Source organism: Gobius niger, assembly GCF_951799975.1.
Source record: "Gobius niger genome assembly, chromosome: 8".
Classification (NCBI taxonomy): Eukaryota; Metazoa; Chordata; class Actinopteri; order Gobiiformes; family Gobiidae; genus Gobius; species Gobius niger.
Window position 1 is genome coordinate 26440533 of NC_136859.1, and position 21871 is coordinate 26462403.

Consider the following 21871-nt stretch of genomic DNA (forward strand, 5'->3'; position numbering starts at 1 on the left):
TTAAATGTATGTTTTTAATTATGTCAAAACGTATACATCCATGGTCAAGTATTCATCTACATTTAAAATCAGTTTTTGTACTGCAACATCAACCTGCCCAGGGACTACAGGTGGAAATTAGCAGTTTTGCTATAACCTGGTACAATGCATCTTTCCTTTTGGTCAATGTTAAATTGTGCACTGTCCCTGTCTAAATAAAAAACATACCATACCATACCATACCATACCATACCATACCATACCATACCATACCATACCATACCATACCATACCCTTGGGTGCAATTTCAAGCCACTTCAAGGTGCCAGGTTCATTGGTGCAAACAATGATGGAAATGACCAGCCATCATACAGATCAGAAAGAAGGCGGGTTCTGTGTCCCAGAGACGGACGCGCTGTGGTCTGAAATGTGAATATCAGCCCAAGAACAAATGAAAAAACCTGGTGAAGATGCTGAACCTGGTAAGAGTTTGTTATTATCCAGAGTGAAACAATTACTGTACCGACTTGGGTGAGAGGGTCCTCTGCCAGGAAGAAGCTCTTACTCCAAGAGAAACCCAAAAAAGCCAGTTTGGAGTCTGCAAATAAAAAAGGGTAAAGACTTAAATTTTTGGAGACATATCAAGTGGCCTGATGGGGGGAAAAACATTGTCTTTGGCGATAATGACCATTGTCACGTTTGGAGGAAAATCTTGCACCATTCCAACTGCGAAATACGTGGGTGGCAGCATCATGCTGTGGGGCTGTCTTGCTGCGGGAGGGACTGGTGCCATTTCACAAAATAGATGACATCATGAAGAAGGAACACAATGTGGAAATATTGGAGCAACATCTCAAGACATCAGCCAGGAAGTTAAAGCTTGGGCGCAGATGGGTCTTTCAAATGGACAATTCCCAAAGCATATGGCCGAACTGGTTACAAAGTGGCTGAAAAAACAAAGTCAGTGTTTTGAAGTGGTCATCACAAAGTCTTGACCTCAATCCAGCTGAAAATGTGTGGGCAGAGCTGAAAAGGCATGTGAACGCAAGGTGGCCTACAAAATACAAATGTGTCTCAGTTACACTAGTTCTGTTTGGAGGAATGGACCAAAACTCCTGCCAAGTATTGTGAGAAGCTTGTGGGAGGATATACAAAATGGTTGACCCCAAATTATACAGTTTAAAGGCAATGCTCCCAAATATTAATCATATGTATGGAAACTTTTGGTTTTGTAAAAAGTAATAGAAACAATTCTTCATGCAGTAAACATGACAACACCTGCTGCAATTTCAGGTGTTGTCATGTAGCAAGCTCTTTTGGTGTGACAATGTACACTTTTTTCCCCCGTTGATGCTTTTCTTTGGCTGAATTATTAATGAAGGCAACCCAGAAAATGCTTGCTCTCCCAAACTAATCACAAACATCACAGGAACAACATTTTAATTGTCCTAAACTGGGAGATGGTCTGCCGTTTTAATCTGTGTGGCTACTTATACAGAGCTTCAGAAATGTTTTGCCCCTCAGATCCAGCACACCCCCTGCTGGCCGCTTTCTGTTACAGCATCGTAAATGATCAGTACAAAGCGAATGTGTAATGTTGTAGCTTTGGCGTCAGGTTAGTGCCCCCTCATCTATCCGTCTGCGCACAATCGACAATGGCACCCTCGTGTAGCAGCATCAAAAAGCGCATACTGTATTAATGGCAGGCGGCTTTCTGTGGGCTTCAGGGGTGGCAACAGCGGAAAGATGAAAGGTGACATCCTCACCCACTTGTTTCTCTAGTTCGCTTCCTTTTCCTTCCCCAAGGTTGAGGAGCTTTGATGTGGGGAAAATGCTCTCCTACTCCTCCTGTGATCCTTTTGTGTTTCTTCTCACACAGGCACTACCACAGAGTTCTGCTGGCTGACAATTGTAATGAGTAAAAGAATTGTTTGATATTACGCAAGAAAACATACACTGTGATTGCATTAAGGAAAACAGTGTTCAATTATTTTATGAGGTTCCACCTGTAATGTCAGGTTCAGAGCTGTTTTTCCTATACGCAGATTACGTACGGCCCACTCTCACTTTCACACTCACTCTCCACCTACTTTGCCACATACACTGAAATGGAGCAGTCTGCCGAAGTAGATGAGCAGGAGAAACCTACCGCCTTCCCCCTGTCACTCCCAACGCGTGAGCCTCTTTGCTCGCGTCTCTTCGCTCGCGTCTCCACTCGGTCTGTCTCCCGGTGTTCAACTCGCCACATGCTCGGCCCGGGCCCTGCTCGCTAATGTTTACTCTGCTCGGACTCCGGGATGCAGTGGCCACACACTCATTTAAACTCTCTTCTTAAATGTTTCGAGAGTATCAGCATGCATATGTCTCAAATGGGAGTTGAATCCACACAGTTCTCATGAGCGCAGTTACTTTCAGTAACTTTAGTTCTCGGAATGTGCTTGAAAATTAATTATTATCAGGCTTATTCTCAATGTTGAGATCAAAATATTTAACCATCAATTTCAGGTTTCAGTTAGTTTTAAGTCGGTGGTTCCCAAACTGGGTTAGGGACTAGAGATGAGAGAATGTGACCTTTTACCATTTACCATTTACCATTGGTAAAATAGACTGTCGTCGTCCTAAACCCCAGTCTGACAGTGGCTTGGTGGTTCTCACACAGAGGGGCATGGCGCAAATTGAGGTTATGTTCCACATCTGCTGCACAGTGTAACTGTTTTTGACCGTAAATGAGTTCGCTCTTTGTCAAATAGCCTTGGGATGCGTAATGTCGGGTCCCCCAGTGGCATCATTATCCTGGTGGTATAGTGGAGGCAGTGTATGTACAGTATATGATACTATTCATGGAAGTAGTAGGCAACAGAAAGTTTGCTGAATGTCTCCACACTCACTGTACGGATAGCCCCATTTTTTTTTTTTAATATAACCTTTGTGAAGATAAAGGCAATCTATTTTTTTTTCTAGAAAAAACTACGTCTGGTCTTTATTAGAATCCATTAAAACCCCAGAGATGGACACATATCAGCCACGGTTTGCTTTTCCTTCAGAACAATATCTCCTCCCCCAGCGGGCTGATTGTTCGCATCCTTATCTCCGAAACCTCAGCACTGTTTATTCACTCTCCTTATTAATCTGCAAAACATTCTGCCGATAGAGTGTGTCTTTGAAATGGGACGATTAGCTTTTGTTTTTTTGTGATGGCAAAATAGACACGAGCAAAGCTGTAATGCAGTCTACAAAGACTTACTAATGGGGAGAGCGAGCATCCATCAGTCAAGTAAAAGATCACAATATGTTAAAGATGACTCACAACTTTTAGCCATCCCATTATTCATTCTCAGCTCCCACAATGTTTGAGTAGGCGTCACATTTTGTTTTTAACATTCTGTCTAAAGGGCATGCTGGTGAAATTAGGTAGAATCAGTCACTCTCTCTCTGCATACGCAACTTTCAGTATAACTTTTAACTAATCACCTGGAAAAACCCATTGAGATTTGTCTGCGTTGCTGTGATGGTAAACCCACATAAACTTAAAGTTCAGCTTCCTCAAATAGGAACTTTCCAAACATGTACAGAGCTGTAAAAAGTCCCCAAACCACTTCTTTCCCAGTTTTTTATCATGTCCTCCATGTCCTTTCCTTCCTCTCACCTTTCTTCTGTCGCCACCTCTTTAGCACTTTCCACCCACTTCTCGCCTTCCTCCCACACAGCCTTCAACCGCTGTTCACCTTGCAGCCCGTTTGCCCTTCAATTTTATTTCCTTTTTTTTATGTCCCCTCCCCAACCAGGCCCTAGCTCAAACCACGAGCTGCATAAAGTAATACGGAAAGGGGTGAATGAAAAATGATGGTAGGATGAAAAGAGTCAAAATCTTGATCGAGGTCATAAGCAGGTTACTTCGTCTTGTCAGATACGGCTGTTTTGTTGGCTCCTACTATCCCTGGAGGGAATCCCAGGGTGCACTTGGCAAGGGGTGGTTTAAAAAGAATGAGTCGGCAAAAAAGCTAACATTTTGTTGCGGGCACAGTCAAAACTTTCATCTCTTGGCGCCTTCGTTTTCCGACAGCCTCCCTCCCATCGTAAGAGTTATCTGCCATCAGGCCCTGTCCGTGGAGCAGGAAAAAAAAAGTGTCTGCCAATTTGTCACAGGTGCTTTAGGCGATGTCACTTCCTGAACAGAGAAGAGCTTAGGTGAGTCGGAACAGAGGCCTGGAGTAAGCAAAAGTCTCCAGAGCCCGTGATGTTTGGCTTTAGGTGGAGCAGCACAAATGGAAGGTGTGTGTGGGAATCAAGAAGAAACGTGAAGGGGTATATTGGGGGTTACAGGGTCATTGGAAAAGCCAGTCTGGGGCAGTAAGCGAGGTACACCGATAACAATGGTCAGTCAGAGGTGTTAACCCTTGGCTGTGTTAAGTAAACAAAAAGTGATATCAAATCAAGTTGTAATACCACACCAAATAAGGCTTCAGCCTAAGATTCGACGACTCCAAACACCGAGTACAGAGGTGGGTCTCAAAAAGGGATCGCTTTTCAATTACAAAACCTATTATCACTTGAACGAGAGTGTGAATGAGTGTGTGGTTCCTTGATGTAAAGCACTTCGAGTGCCTAATGAAGATAGAAAAGCGCTATATTTATTGCCATTTTCAGAAAAAGGTTTTACAATCGAGGAATTTGCTTTGATGCGACATAGGCTTGTATTAATAGTAATCATAGTAAGTCAGTGAAGAGAGTTTAGAAGCAGTTACTCAAGGTTTTGGATCAAAAGCATAACTCCTACCATCATTGCCACGTTCTCTCAAAATATATTTTTTTTAGTTGGGAGAATAATGATACGGTTTCACGACATTGTACTGGTTTATAGAATACTGCATGGTCTGGCCCCGACCCCTCTGCAGGAATTCATCCACTGAAAAGACAGTGTTGGCACACAAGCCCAAAGCAGAGGAAATTGTGCTGTTCTTTTCAGGAAAACATCTTTTGGTCAATTGAGCTTTACAGTGAGAGCTGCTCACACCTGGAACATCAGGAACATCCCAACACTGAGAACCTTCACTAGATCAGTAAAACTCTGGCTCCTGGACAATCAAACCTGCAGTCATAGTGTGACATGTAGGTTTTTTACCAATAGTGTTTAAAATCTTTTATTTGTTCTATTTTCTTTGTGTGTCACATTGTTTTGTTATTGTGTGTTAATGTCTTGGATTATTCTGACTAACCATTTAATGTCTGTTGTCTTTTGTTCATGCTATTGTGCTTGTTCTGTGGCCTTTCCTGTCTGAGAACTGAGAACAGCAACATGCCCTGGGACTACAGATGAAAATTAGACCATTGTGGCTAACTCTGGCATATTTACATGTGGACCTTGAGGACTCATGTTAATTAATATGCACTGTACCATCTTAAATAAAAAATAAAATAAGTGTGGATGTATCCACGAAGTGCAAATGACAAGTAGCGGGTTATTTAATGTGCATGAGTCTGGTGGCAGAGTTATTTAGTGTTCAAACATGCACCATTGTACAGCCATCCAATGGCCACGTGCTGCTGAACGGGTCCCCAGCCAAATCACCGAGTCACTCAGTATAAAAATACAGCCCACATGCCTCATGTAGCACAGGTCAATGGCCTATAGACAGGTAAGCACTACACTCACTCAAACGGTGCTTGCTACGCCTCACCATCTGGCACTATGGTGCGCCTAACCGTGAGTCTTAATGATCCAGCATGTGACGTCTTGGGTGGAATGACAGGTAGGGGAGAGGGAGTGCACGGGAGAGGCACTAAGGTTGTTAAAATTAAATTTAGCTTTTAATACAATTTTAACATTTAGGGAAAAAAAAAGTCTGGAGGATATTAAATTGATTTCTGAGGCCAGTGACGTCTGCACACGACCACAAAGCCTGACCTAAATTACCAACAGCTTGATTTTCTTCAGAGAAACTAGCCTATATCATCTATTATAGTATTACTACATAGAGGGAACTTTAGGTTGATGTAGGGTTTTGATGGCACACTTATTATTTTATGGAACACATTTTGTGTTCAAATGAAGTAAGTGATGTATTGCGCAGCTCTAGTGTGTGCCCACTTCATTAAATGTGCTGTGCTTATGAAGAGACACAGATTGCTTTTCTGCTTATCTTTTCGCCAGTTAAAATGAAATTAACTTTCTCCAACTTGCTGAAAGTCACTAATGACACAAATGTGAAAATAGTTCAGAATGAATCTCACACACATGCACACACACACACACGCACATTAAAGGGGGACGTGGCTTCAATTCGTCATTTCATCTTCTGTGCCATGTTGTGCCACAGAAATTGAATTTTGAAATCGTTGTGTACGTGTGCATGGACCTCGTGCATGAGTTTGCGTGAGATCAGGAAGAAGACGCTGTTGATTGTCTGCTCAAAACCCACAGGGCTCCCTTATGCAATTGAACTGAGCTTGGTGCGCTCAGATGAATCACCGAGCCAATAAAACCCATTAGAATTGAACTGCATGAGAGAGTGTGGGAGATAGAGAGAGCGTTAGAGGAGGCAGAGGCGGCGATCGGACGAGGAACTGTTAGCCGGATTTCTATATGAACACACGTTACATATGAATGTGAGCGGTTATATGTCTGTCAGCCGGAGCAGCAGGTGAGTGGAGGTTTTCTAAAAGGAGGGCAATAAGAGAGATGAAAGAACAGGCACATTGCGAGATTGAGACGGATACGGGGTGACCAGGGATTCGTCCTGTGTCTCCCCTGCTTCTTGTAATGAGCCGTCAGGATAATTGGAATGAAAAAAAAAACTAGATCTCCATTTAATGAAGTGAGACTTTTGAAAAACAGAATGAGAAGTTGAGAAAGGTTTCAAGGGGGCAGAAGAAGCTAGACGGAGATAATGCCAAGTCAATTTAAGATATATATATATATTTAAAAAATCCCTCTCAAGCTGTTTTGCTTCACGCCTGGTGACACATTGATATTGACATCTGAGCTACTTTTTGAATTAGTCCACTGGCCAATCAGTCTTCGCCTTTACGGCCTTGTCAATAGACCTTCCAACCACCACCTCACCGTCCGAACTCCGGTTGACAACTAAAGGCGCGTTAGCTTTGGGCAAGGCCTGACTAATTAGGAAGACGAGACATGAAAGAATAACAGGCTGCTTCCAAGATGGCGCCGACACCGTCCTTAGGCACTCTTCTGCCAGAACGAGATACGAGAGCAGGGGAACGTCATTACTGCGAGTACCACCACCTCCATCCCTGCAAATAACATGGGTCTGCGTGCTCATAACAATATAATTCAGAGTGGGGAGGGGGGTACACGCTATCGGCCTTGGGAGCGACAGCTGTATATGCCTTAATTAAGTTAAAGCAAGAAGAGTCTGAGAAATTATAAGATGGAAGAGGTGTGAAAGACTTTGGTGAGTGTTATGAGGAAAAGTAGCAGGACTGAAAAGCTTGGAGGGAAAACATACATATAATCATATAATCAGGCCATTTACCATAAGTGTGATTAATTAGCACCTTGTTAATGAGTATACAGTGTACACTTGTAGTCATTCATCTTCAGTGCTCAAGTGACTCCAGTACAACATAGCAACCAAGAAATGTCCGTGCATCCATCCATCCATCCATCCATCCATCCATCCATCCATCCATCCATCCATCCATCCATCCATCCATCCATCCATCTTCTTCCACTTTATCCAGGGCCGGGTCGCGGGGGCAGTAGTCTCAGCAGAGATGCCCAGACTTCCCGATCCACGCACATCTCCTCCAGCTGTCCTGGGGGGACCCCGAGGCGACACCAGGCCAGCTCGGAGACATAGTCCCACCAGCGTGTCCTGGGTCTTCCACGAGGCCTCTTCCCAATAGGACATGTCTGGAACACCTCCCGCGGGAGGCGACCAGGAGGCATCCGAAACAGATGCTCTAGCCACCTCAGCTGGCTCCTTTCGACGTGAAGGAGCAGTGACTCTACTCCGAGCTCCTCCCGGGTAACTGAGCTCCTCACCCGATCTCGAAGGGTGCGCCCAGCCACCCTGCGAGGGAAACTCATTTCGGCTGCTTGTATCCGCGATCTTGTCCTTTCAGTCATTACCCAAATCTCAAGACCATAGGTGAGGGTGGGAACGTAGATTGATCAATAAATCGAGAGCTTTGCCCCCCCGACTCACCAAGAAATGTACTTGAATATTTTTCTACTAAAAATTTGCTCTTTCTTTGTCTGAAAAACAACGGTCAGACAATGGTTAAACATGCGCTCGTTGCCTGCTTCATTTTTCAAACAAACTCGAAAATCGAGATCGATCAATATTGGGAAAATAATCGTGATTTTTTTTTTTCCATAATCGCCCAGCCCTACCCTATCCCTACTATAGTGGACTGGCTGGCAGAAAAAAGTGAATCCTTGTGCTATATATTGGCTGCTATTCCAAATGCAATAACCGAAAAAAATCAAGTGGAGTCAGACTTGATTCATTAACTTGATGACTTGACACTTGACTTAATAAAAAGGTCCGAGACTGGAGCACCAATTACCAAGGCCTGACTCATATGTGGGCCCTCTGACTTGATGCTTTTCCAAGAAAATACATTTTACATGAACTATTTCTTTCAATCCAGTTACATTAGCAAGGCCTTTCCATGTTGCAGATTCAACTTATCTGCACACACCATCCAAACATCGCCAACAAGGTAAAAATGTTCAGTGTTACAACAAACAAATCTGGTCATATGTTAAGTCATTCTGAAGTTAGAATGTGCTACCTAAGTCTATGCCAGCATGTAAAAGGCTTATTGTCACATATAGGCTATTTCTTCTACAGAGACGTGAAAACCAAGGTTGGGCTTAGAAGGAGTCAAAAAGCGTACAAGCGTGCCCCGCATAGTGCTGACATAAGAGGAGTGCAAAAAGAGATTGATTATCTCAGGGCCAGAGGAAGAAGAGAGAGGAGAGACAGAGGAATACTTACCAATAAATTACTCTGGAGCTGAAAGCCCAGTGTGTTCGTCATTGCTCCCTCAGTGCACAGAAACCATTACATACATACGTAGTCTTCATGTGTGCTGCATGACACCGTTCACAATCCAGCTCCTGAACACACGGTCCACCCGGCACGATGCAGTCTTTCTGCCTTTGATGAAGTGGCATGGAAAGTGCTGACACTGACTACACTTTAACGCATCCTTCACGTGTCAGCCACTATTTTTGTCTTTTATGACAATGTAGCAGGGGGAAGGTTGGCGGCGGCTACGTAAACAACCCAGTGGCACACAAGTGATATGAGCCATGAATATCACACCGTACAGTACAGCAAGAGAGGGTTTAGAGTAAACATGTCCCCTCTTACCAGTGAGAATCTCTGCAATATTGTCTTCTGTTATTTGGTGTTTTCAGAGTCTTTCGATAAAGAGTGTAAGGCTAAGTAATGCCAATGTTTCTGCAAGACATTATATACCCTATCGTCAAACATTCAAGTCTGCTTTAAAACCAACTCATATTATTTTGTCTAAAGCCTTAATTTGACCTCTGTTGATCTTCACCCCTAAACCATTGTGTATTTGCCCTTGATTAAAGAATATGTCAAGTTCCAGGCCATTGTTCGCCATTGAATGACACAGTCACTCATGGCCCTTCTCCATCGAGAATGCGTTTGTCACGGACAATGGCTCTTTCGTCGCCACTATTTTGCCATAGGAAAGCCGTCAGTGACATCGTCAGTTCAAATTGCCACATCTTTCTCCACTTAAGTGTGTGTTCAGCTACTGTATGCCCTTGCCTTTGTACATGCTTTAACCTCGCTATTCTGTTCGGGATCCATGACATTGACAACACTTGTGTCTTTGTCTTTATCACCTGTGTACATTTTGAGATATTTTCCGTTCTGTCAATTAAAAGCATTTATCTTCAGTGAATGGAATCAGTCTCAATAGCTTGTGTTTGTCAAGTAGCTTTTTCCTCTCTGCATTTCTCCACCTCTATAGAAATCATTGGCGGAGACCAACCTGGTTTAAGCGCCTTCAATGATTGCTGAGCAGGTGGCAGCCAGGAAGCGCAATTAATATTCTCGGCATAATAAAGTCTGTCCTGTTTTATGTGCAATAGTAACTTGGCTATAAAACCTTGTAGCGCCTATACAGCCAAATGTCGCTGCATGTTGTAGATAATAGCTTGTGTGTAATCCCATCCCTGTTTGTCTGTAGAGAATGTGTCACTCACTTCCACGGTCCCTCCCACTCCTAGCACTACATCTACCACCTCCCTACCTGCCACCCCAACCTCCACCACCAATACCACCATCACCTCCATCACCACCACCCTGATCCTCCCAACATCCAGCCTGGTACCGGACGCAAGAGGTAAAGTGAACCACACAATCCAAGGAGAATTGTGAAATGGGTTGGGTTTGCAATGAATGGTTTGTGATGACATAAACATATTGCATGCTGGATGCCCTTTACCAATTAGCTGTACATGTAGCCTACATTGTTTTGTGACAATTCTAGTCGGGCTGACACTAAACTGTCAGCCCATCAGTTTCCCAAGACTTAATGGTAATTCAATTTCAAAATGAGAATGCTTTCAAGTTCCATTTCAAATATATTTTACAGAATGGATGAATGGATTGGACGGGGTGACTCACCAAGGGTTTACATATTAAAATGGGCTGCAAAATCACCTCACAACCAAAAGGCTCAAACATTATTATTAACAAATGATTTTATTGTTTTGCATAAGAAAGGGAATCCAAAGCTAAGCCTATTCCATCTTTACATGTGAATAACTGTTCCATGATTGCTGAGGATAGAGGAATTTGTCCAATGATCCACATTTGAGGGCACTTGAACTCCACTGGAACCTTTTCACTGACCCAATACCATACAATTATTGTGTATCTTCCTCCTTGACCGTTCCCACTCCTTCAGTGCTTTCTGCTCAGGTCATGGCTTTCAGACTGCACACTTTCACTCTCTCCAACCTTCGCTCACCCCGCACGTTCATACATAAGCTCATGTGTCTGCAGACGCTCGCATTTGCATGTTGCAACCTTCTGCTCCGTTCCCCTCTTATCGCTGTCTGTTTGATCCCCACACATTGCCAGCTCAGCACTTGAGCATATGTGTGTGTATATGTTTATGTCTGGGTTATCTTTGAGCTCCTTTAATGAATGCACAGAGGAGTTTGGGGATGTAGCAGCAGCAGCCCTGAGCTAAATGATAGTGGCCTCTAAAGGAGGCTGTCAAACGCTCCTACGCTGAACATACCAGATCTTAGATCATTAATATTTAACCTATACTCTCAGTCTTATGAATATTAATATTGTATTCAGGGGAAAACAGAAGATACTGTTATGATACTCAGCATTTTCTATATTGTGTAATTTGTGCAGAGGTCAGAAATATGCTACACTTGGACTTTCAGTGCATAATGAGTAGAGGACAGTCTTTTAAAAAAATGAATTTATTTGTTTTGTTTACTCAGAAGAGAATATATTTGTGAGTAATCACCAAGCCTGTTATTTTGATGTGAATATCAATTCAGCTTATTATCCGAAAAAACAAAACAGGGTTACTTAAAGTACTTATTTGTCCATGAAAGTTATAATTTTACCTTCAAATGATAAAATTGCTATCATAACACCTCTAATTTTTTTATGTTCAATCAATCAACCTTTATTTGTATAGCGCTTTACAACAGCACCCGCTGAACCAAAGTGCAATATAATAAAAAACAATTTTAGCACAAAATATTTAAGAAAATACATATACATTACACATGTGCAATTAGCAGTCAAAAGCGGCTTTAAACAAGTGTGTTTTCAGCTTAGCTTCAAACAGTGTCAGGTCAGTGATGGCTCATAACTCAACAGGCAGAGAGCTCCAGAGCCTCGGACCAGCCACTGAGAAGGAACGATCACCCCACTGCTTACTTTTGGTCCTGGGGACCTCCAGCAGGTGTTGTCCTGCAGACCACAGCGCTCTACTGGGCTGATGTGCAACAAGCAGGTCACATAAATAAGAAGGTGCAAGTCCATCAATTTAACTTAATTAAAAACAAACATTAAGAGTTTAAAATTAACCCTCACTTGTTCTGGGAGCCAGTGTAAGGAGTACAGCACTGGAGTGATGTACTCCTTACACAATTTTTTTATGTTGATAATTATGCTGACAATTCAAGTACAGTATCCAATTTGCCACTTCCTCGTATATTTTAAACACTAACTTAAATACTTATGCAAAACATTTTTGTTTTGCATAATTGCCCATACGCTGTGACAAACAACTTGTATTTTTTCTAAAATGGCACATTGCTTTAATAATTTCAGAGGCTGGACCGCACACCCACACTCCTTTTATCGAGAAAAAAAAAAGCTCTTGGATCCAGGTGGTCGTCTAATCGTTTTCTCCCTGAAGAATGTTTCCCAGCAGGAGAGTAAAGGCTTGGCACCGATCAGCTAAAGCCGCTCAGCCTGTTTCCACTGTACCGACGCTTTATCGACAAAACCTGTTTATCACACACGTACAGTCGCACCAACGCTGCCTCAACTATCCCACCGCTACACCTTGAGCCGCATCTCGCTACATAAAAGCTGCAGCAGATAAAGTAGAGAGACTCGGGGAGGAGGGGAGCACACTTGATCGTGCGGTTCACCTGCTGGGCACATGCAAAGATGTCAGGCAGAGTCAGGGGAGAGTTAGCGGCGCGAACAATGGGGTGAGCGTTTAGCCGATTCTGATGTATTATTTCAAGGCGTCCGTGGAGAAAACAACGCGCGTTATCATGCTGTCAGTCATTCGATGTGAAGCGCTGGGCTGTGGAGGGTTGAGAACAGTGTGGGGCCCGCAGTGCGTTTCTTCTTTTCAGTGAGAAACCTTACAGGAGAAGGAATCGCTTGATCACTCGGCATTTGAAGAGCGTATCTCCGGTGACGTCGCATGAAACCTTGAAATTCATCACTAGTCACACGCTGCAGGGGACAAATGCAAGCACAAGGAGAGAGTCTTCTTTATGTTCCTATACGCCAGGGGTGGGGACCTCAGGATACGAGACCATTTGACCAAGCCCCCTAAGGCATTTTTCATATTTAATACAGTATAGAGTATATAGGATCATGTGATTTTACATGACGTTTCGCGCGGCAGTGACTGACTTGATTGACAAGTGCTGCATCATGTCGACCGCTAAGAAAAGGAAAGTGCATCTTGAATGCCGCGTGTTCCAGGAAAGTTTGACAAATGATTTCTTCTTTGTAAAAGTGAAAGGCCCGTGTGTCTCGTGCAGGGGTCCCCAACTGGCGGACCTGGATCCAGATCCGGATCTCCAGAGGCTTTAGTCCGGACCTAGCCTGGCCTTAGCCACCCGCAAACTCCGGTCAGTTATAATTTCCCTAAATGTACGTCTGGGTCTGATCTCAGTGGCTCAACCAACCATTCAGTGAGCGGGGGAGGGGGGGGGGGTTTAGGTGACGTCAAGCATTTGTGCCGCATTTGCTGATTCTAATTTGGCAATGGCGGTGGATATAAAAGTAATGTTCAGTTCTGGCTCGGCTTCCAAATATCCAGAAATTAAAATTGAAGCCTTGAAATACGCAAGGAATGCCCCCAAGAGTTATGATAGCTGCTTCACTCACTACATACGTCACAACCAAACGCTAGCAAAAATCAGATCCAATCGTTTTAAAGGAGTTCACCCCTCTAGCCTGAAAACAGAGTTCAATTGTGAAGGTCCAGACCCTTTTCCAAAACGAAATGAGTACGAGGGTATGGTAAAACCAGGCTAGTCTGGACCCCAAAGCCTTTTCATCCTCTCAACATACTTAATTTCTAAGGCTGAATTAAACATTATCCAAATAATTTAAATAACATTGAAATAAAATGGCATGTTTAAACATTTTCAAGAGCAATGACTGCGTGTGTCCGGACCCCGGGACATGTTGAAAGTTACAAAAGAAAGGTTTGCGGACCTTGAGCTGATTTAGTTTAGGGCCCTTGGTCTAGAGTGTGGCTTGCAGGGATAAAGAAGTCAAATCTCGAGTGCCATTACACCTCTAAACAAATGCGTTTGGATAATGAATGCTCTTCGTCGGAGTTTGGGTGCAGAGCAAGCAGCTCTGGAAAACCAGCTTTGAGCAGCATCATCATCACTGCCGGCTGACATCAGACGCCTAAACAAAGATAAACAGCTCCAGCCATCGCATTATGTGAGTCTGACCTGGATAGAAATGATGATCCTATGAACTCGAGAAAGTTTGTCACTAAATTGTAAGGCCCTTGGAGTATTTTATAAAAATGTATTTGGCCCTTTGACCCTTTCAATACGCAATCATCCATTGTCTTAAACCATTGCTTTTATCAATACCACTAACCAGATATTATTACTCATTGACCTTTAATGGACTTGACACATCTTTTAAGCTGGGCCAACCTGTCAGGACAGCTGGATGTTCAGGACCACCCATAGCTGAGTGGTGACCATCCACATGTTGCACAAAACAATGGCACCTTCTTGCTTTCATACAACTACCCTATAACCACTGAGACACTTCAAATCATAGTGTCTGTAAAAATGCTACGATTGTTGTGGCCAATAAAGGAATTACAGCAGCCATTTTGGTCAAATTGAAAGTTGAAATCCTGTAATAGCTTTTCTACCGGATGCAGGACTTTTTTCTCGCTCTCCTCAGATTGCTGATGTTACCACTAAATGCCTCTTATATTTTATAAGAGGCATTTCGTGGTAACAGCGAGTAAAGTGCTCTGTCCTTGCCTGATCCTCTTATGTGTCCTGTCGCTCACAGCAAATAACATTTCACAATAAAGCTACTTTTGTTTATATTTTTATACCTGACTCAAAGTGCTGTGTTTTGCCTCACGTATTAGCTTAATCGAGTTAATCTCCATTTATGACTTTGTTTTTTTCTCTGCGCTTAACTTCGTGCAATATTGAAGACCTTTTTTGGGAGGGAGGGCTGAAAAGAGAAGTGTCTCTTTTTTTTTTTTTACTTCTGGTAAGATCTTGGGTGACTTTTTTTTTTTTTTTGCAGGACTTTGATCAACATACAGACTTGAATTTATACATTAAGGAGGATTTGATTCATGCACAGTACCTACCCTTCTACAAACTTTATATCATGAGCAAAAACACCACCGAACATGCATATTGCGAAGAAGTTTATAAATGATCACAATCACAAGCAAGTCATATTCCAAATGTTCCATGAAAGGCAATGGAAGGCAAGAACTTAGCACTACCTGTTGATCGTTATTTATTCTGCAGTTTTAAGGGTATTCACTCTTGTCTTTGAAGCCAGCTGAGCTTGGCACGAAAGCCTCTTAACTTGTATTTTTTTTCTTTCCTTCTTCCATTATAATTGTATGAAAATCTGCAGCGATCTGTTTTATTTCCTCTTCCCAGGGCTGCACTAGATGTCCCCCATTCATTCCAAATAAAATGCGTCTTTTTACAGGTTACTTGGTTACAGCTGGTTTTCTTGTTTGTCTGGTTGGTTTTAAAGGGTTTCACAATGTCTGACTTCTTCAGACTCTTCATCTCTTGCTTTACTTTATCAAGTGGTGCAGCAGAGGGTAACAATTGCAGCTGGATGAAACATGGACCATTTCTTTTATTGTTTTCTTTGTTCCCATGTTTAAAATGTCAATATTTCCTTTGTCTTGAGCATTTGTGTTTCCGATGTATGTCTCTGTCCGCTCACTCAGTGTGACGTCTCTGTTCCCTCTCAGATCCCGGTGCAGTGGTGGAGACCCACAGTGCAGTACCGTACGCAGTGATAGGGGGCGTGCTGGCGCTGCTGGTGTTCACCGTCATCTGTGTCCTCATCGTAACCATATGGTGCTCGGTCCGGCAGAAAGGTACACACTTTGACTTCATAGTTAACTTTTGGACATGGACAATTTTTATATATATATATTTTTTTATTATTATTATGTCTGTTTTGGAACATTGTCTGATAAATATAAACTTTTAAACAGATCTTCAGAAATTATTCATTTGTCTATGCTATGAAAGTAAAAACAGACAAAAACTTACTGTTGATAGTACATGTAACACATTACCATGGCCCTCAAGCTCCACAAGACCCACACTTTCAAATCTACACTGCACCGCCTAAACATTGGCCTTTTCCGATCCTTTCCTTCCTTGAGCCAGCCTGGTTAATGTCATCTGACCTCTGTCAACACAGCTGGTTTGTCTCCAGTATCGCAGTGTAGCTGCTATGTGATTGTCCACACTACAACAACTGGATCTGTAAAGCGACCAGCATGTATCTTCTCATTTCTTTTTACACAAGAACATTCCCCTCTTTCTGACCGCTCTGTGGTTTAATGTGCTGTGTAAAGAAATCATTGGAGGCCAGTCAGGGCCGCAATCGTCCAAAATAATCTTTTAAAGCGAGGTGTAAAACTGGCACGGGCATATAGACAGGAGAAGAGGCTCCGGCGCTGTCCGTGATCAATGACCTTGGCCCGCACGGTGCTGAGGGGATGAGAAGGGGCGGGGCTGCAACTCTACGTGTGGGATCTATGTTTTACGACTCTGTTAGTGTATCAAGGCTTATCTATAAAGAGAAGTGGGCCTTTCGAAGGTCCCTATCTTTTTAAGTGCACTTGCTTTGGCACTCTTTCTACTCGGGCACTAAAGCTGCCAAGAACTTAAACCAAGGAACACGGTCACACGACGCAGGGAACCCATTACTTACCCACAGCTGGACAAGCAGTCCGTCTATGACCTGACCGCCAATCAACTACAAAGGCAGGACTGTTATAACCAATCGGAGCAGAGAAAGGGCCAGAAGGGCTTTGTCTTAAGTTGGGTGTGAGTGTCAGAGTGCCAGTCAAGCTCAGAGCTAAAGCAAAACTCTGTGTCAGTCTGCACAGTGGAGTGAAGGGGACACTGCAGTAGGTCGATGAGTTGTGCCACAGCAAAGAATTAATCATACTGGCTTTGGAGGGCTGTGTAAAGTCCTGGGAAGGATTTGCAAGAGTGCATTTCCATTCTATTAGTTCCCAGTTATAAAAGGTGCAATGATGTCTAGCGACAGAGTAAAAACAGATTCAAGGCGGGTTGTTGACATTTCAAATGTAGAGCGTCTCCCTATTGTTCATTCAAACAAAATTGGAATCTCTAAGGTGTGATTTTTGTTCAAGACTAGACTGGTTTACAAAAAAACATAGTTCTCATCGTGAATAGTTTGTGATTTTGCACTATCCTTATCCGAAGTACCTGGCATCTTTTTTACCTCAAATAAAAAGTTCCTTGTGTTTCTCTTCTTAAAAATAATAACGCAATCGTCTAAAATCTCAATCTTTTTTCTCGGGCTATTTGAGGGAGAATCTTCAGTTTAAGCGAAGATGCCTAGACTTCTATCTGCCATGCCAACCAAGAGACATGGCCTCCAGCATGTGCCTCGTCCAACTGAATATGCCCAGAACACCTCCCCGGGGAAGCACAGAAATAGAGGAAGGGGCTGCACTCCAATTTCTTTCTTAGTGACTCGGTCCCTCAGGCCATAAGGGTGTACTGAAAAGTATGCTTGCTATAAATACAACACCACAACAGAGTCTATGGTAGTTTAGGTTTTAGGTTGATTATCATTAATACTCAACATACTCACATTCTGAATACAAATTGCTGAAATTTCATGAGTAGGCTACTGATCATCAGTCAATTACTTTGAGATGAAGATGTCTTGATATTTCTTTTGATCTTAACATTCCCTCCATCCCTCTCTGCCAATCTTGTCTTCTTTCCTGTCCCCCATCCCCTCCTTTTCATGTTTCCTCATTCACTCATCCATCCAAACACCTTCAATTTCCACCGGCGCAGGCTCATACCGCACCCGTGAGCCTATTCTTGCTTGGTATTGACCTAACAATCACTCCACTAATGAATTAATCCGTCACAGGTATGATGCTCAATAATCTGGGTCTGATCGGTTTGGTAATGCTCCATGTTGCTTTGCCGCCTAACCTCCCTCCCCTCTCCCCTCTATCTCTGTCTGTCTGTCTCTTAGGTTCCTATCTCACCCACGAGGCCAGCGGGTTGGACGAGCATGGAGAAGTGCAGGAGGCCTTCCTCAATGGGAATGACGCCAGCCAGGGCAAGAAGGAATACCTGCTGTAGCTCCGCCCCCTGAACCATTTCCTACTCTCTGGTGACCTCATCCCACTACCCATTACCCTCCCCCGCGCCCTGTGCCCCACCTTGTACAGTATAAAGAAGAACACACACTTGTACCCACACAAGAGGAAGCCTTTTGAAACAGACTGTAAGCAGATATCGCACACAGCTGATCCATTCCACTCCATGCCCCTGACTTTATCTGTCGAGCTGCCCCACCTCCCCAGCGACAAACTGAGAAAGCAAAAGCCAATAGACCAGTCATTAACTACTGTGCCATATACTGCAAGTCCTGAAACTGAAAAGAGAGCGGGAGAGAATGAGGTGAAATCTCGGAGATGAACGTAGACAACAAGAGATGGAGCAACAGCGTTTTTATTTGGATGGAGAGCAGCGCAGAAGCACAAAGAAATCCGGCACTCTGCCTGTCTCGCTACAAAAGTGGAAGAGGGAATTAGAGGCAGATGACTGCTGTAATTCCACATTTAGAGAAAGCCATCCATTTCCGAAAACTCAACGCTTGAATGGCAGAGACAGAAGGAACAGAGTTCAGGAGCGAGGGGATACGAGAGCTTGTCCAGCAGCTATTGAGCACTCGCTCACCACAAGAAAACAGAACTTTTTCAAAAATCGCCAGAGCATCTCCAGTTCTGAGACCTATTCATGTTTCCAACAACAGCAGAGTGAGTAAGCTCAGAGTCTCGGAGAGAATGAACAAGCTAACTGTGCCATTTTGCTGCCTCTGTGGGAGCCGCAGCAGTACTTTGTGAAAAACATCAGCTTTTAGTGATTTTTTCTGTTCGGAGGAACATTCCATTTCACCTGTTACCATCCTCTCCCCTCACTTTTGAACTCTCCGCCTCGTCCTATCTCTCCTCCTCTGTCGGCGCCTAATAATGAATGGATTAACGTTGGGCTGCGTTCCTGACATAGAAGAAAAGAACATGACTGTGAAGGCATTAAAGACGAGCTTAATTATTTCTGAATGTCATTAAGAGGATCAAAAGGGTTCAAAGTCTTCATAAGAAGGGCAAAGGCTGTGTCAGCTAAGGCAACGAATGAGACATTGTGATGACTGTTTCTTTCTGAATGCTACATACAGTACACATATACATACATATTGCAGTATACATATCTCAGAGTTATTTGTATAAAAATGAACAACATTAAATTAAATCTTTTAAGAACACAGTTTACTATTGAAGCGCATTATGAAGCAAGTATACTAACAATATTAGCCGATAGAGGTGCAATGCCGAACAAACTACTGTCCAGTGATCTTTAAAAAAAAAATGGAAAAGAATAAAAAAAAAAAGTCTTCATTTGTCTTTGAGAAAGCAGAGGTCTTTTTCATTTTTTTATTATGATTATTTTTTTGAGAAATTCTGATTGTTGTTACGGTTATAATAATAATTATTATTGACGTTGTTATTCTTGCAGTTGTAAATGTCGAAGAAATGTACACTTCCAAATTGTTTGTTTTTGGTTGGACTGTAGAGAAATACTAGTTGTCTTTTACCACTCTTTCCTATACTCCGACCTTCTTTCTGTCCCTCGGTCTCCTGTGCCTAGTCGTCTCTTCTCCTGTCTCTCACTTACTACTTTTGTTTTCCCGAGTCCATGTGTCATTCTTGATATATAGCTATTTCTTTATAGGGGAAAGATACAAAGCACGACAAAATAAAAAAAAAACGATTTGGGAAAATAACCTCGGGGACCGGCGTGTGCGTGTGGTTTTTTTTGTGGAACGTGTTTACGGTGCAATTAGCAGGTGTTGTTGCGGAGAACCGGCGAAATCGAAGCCGGAGATGGAGCATGTGATTAGATCGATAGGGAATAGCGGAGTTATCGGAGAATATGGCGGCCTTTCGCAGAATAACGATGAAACCTGTGTACCTGTACAGACTGTATAGACTTAGTTACTGCTCTATTTGAATAACTACAAATGATAAGAGTAAATAAATTAACAATATAAGTGGCCCATTCACAGTCAAATCCTGCTTTGTTTTTTTGTATAGATGATACGGTGCTTTTTTAGTCACTGAATGTTCACGATCGATGGTTAAGGGAGGCCGACGGAGTACCTGCTTCTCGTGTACGAACAAAATATGACTGCGCCATTAACTTTCTCGCGATCAATGGGCGATTCTGTCTGGAAGCACTCAACATGTCCATCTGCGTGGGCCCACAAACCCGGAGGTCGACCGTGATGGATCGATATGTTTCTCTCCCATCGATGGGAGGCTCTGCTCTCGCCTCCTGCCTGTCATAAAGACGAATTGTCAAACGGCAATCAAAGTAATGGACTCGCTTTCGACGCTACCAGAATAAACCGACACGCCGGCCGACAAACAATCCACCCCATGGTCTGTGGAGACATATCTTTAGTTTATGATAAAAGGAGCCTCCGCGAGCAGCTCTTATCAAATCCACACCGCCCGATGTGTAATAAAAGAGAGAGAGAGAGATGTTGCCATGCCAAAACTTAAGTGGATGGCCTTCAAACCCGACAGAAACTTTTCTCCACCTCCACATGCCTGTTCAGAATAAATAAATAAAACTTTCAGAATAAAAGGCATTAGCATTCATAGAAAAAAAAAAAAGGTGCATGCGCTCTGGATATAATCATGATCATTATATGTGGCTATTTCCAGGTTATGGATTTGTCTGGATTGCTGGTCTAATTGCAACCCATGAATTATTTAGCAACGCAAGCTCCAATCACTAGATTCCAGAAAAGAAGAGCATTCACCCATGAGCTCCAAAATGTCTAATCTGATTCAAAATTGTCTGATCCATTGTTTAATGGCAGACTGCTGCTTGAAATGGATCGCCGCAAAGCATCATCAAGTGTTCATTTTGCATAGGTGACTAAAGTCTACGGCAGGGGTGTCAAACTCGTTTTGGGTCATGAGCCAAAATTCAGCTCCCACGTGAAGGACGTCGGACGGCTTACACTTATTGTGCTTTATCAGCCTGTGTCACACGATTCATTCCTCCACACTCGGTGGCGGTAAGTTACTATTGTAGCCACAGCCGCCATGGGACGGACTGACCCTAACACATGGCTATAATGTGCTGTTTATATCCTGATCTCTCTATCCTGATGCCCTCTGCTGGACACGTGTAGTATTCTTTCCTTTTTTAAATTGAAGTTGCCCCCTAGTGGCTGGAGTGAGCATTCTGGATATTCTTCAAAAAATCATAACTCCACACAGTAATGGGCTAGATATGTAAAAAATAAATAAAAACATACTAAATTCATGCTCTACAAAGGGCCACATTAAATCGTCTTGTGGTCCACATGCGGCCCATGGGCCTTGTGTTTGACACATGTGGTCTATGGCCTTATACCCTTAGCTTGCACTGCATTACGTGTTTGAAAAGTTAATTTGCAAACTTTCATAAATGGTGCTGATGAGGGTGAAATGGAACTTAAAGAGGGGGTATTATGCTTTTTTCAATCACATAGCACCAGTCTATATCTCACTACAATGATGACGAAACCTTCTGTTGGTCTGTAAATGCAGTAAATTAGAATAACTGCCTTGTATAAAATTGCTCTCTCAAAATGGCTGTAGTGAATGTCTTGAAATAGGCCTCTGTCTCTTTAAGAACCTCTGACCCTTTCCGACACGCCCCCTCCACACGCTGTCTGTGGCATCAGTGGGGAGGGGGTTCTGCTGAGGAGCAGTGGTTGGTTACTCGGCTGGTGATGAAAGCTCGGAGGCGTCTCCAGGAGGTGGGGGCGTTCCT

General features: G+C 43.1%; 1 protein-coding gene across 2 annotated transcripts in view; it reads left to right on the top strand.

Annotated features, from left to right (window-relative positions):
* The window catches only part of LOC306967047 (cell adhesion molecule 4-like), a 246565-nt gene extending 226759 nt beyond the window's left edge, over positions 1–19806 (top strand). Inside the window, exons 7-8 of one of the 2 annotated variants that reach the window (XM_079561948.1) lie at positions 15718–15846; positions 18009–19805. In XM_079561948.1, the coding sequence (XP_079418074.1) occupies positions 15718–15846; positions 18009–18118 (239 nt within the window). In that variant the 3' untranslated portion in view covers positions 18119–19805. Of the gene's footprint in view, positions 1–15717; positions 15847–18008 lie in introns of both variants that reach the window. The other variant, XM_079561947.1, reaches the window with a different exon arrangement.
* The last annotated feature ends 2065 nt before the right edge of the window (positions 19807–21871 follow it).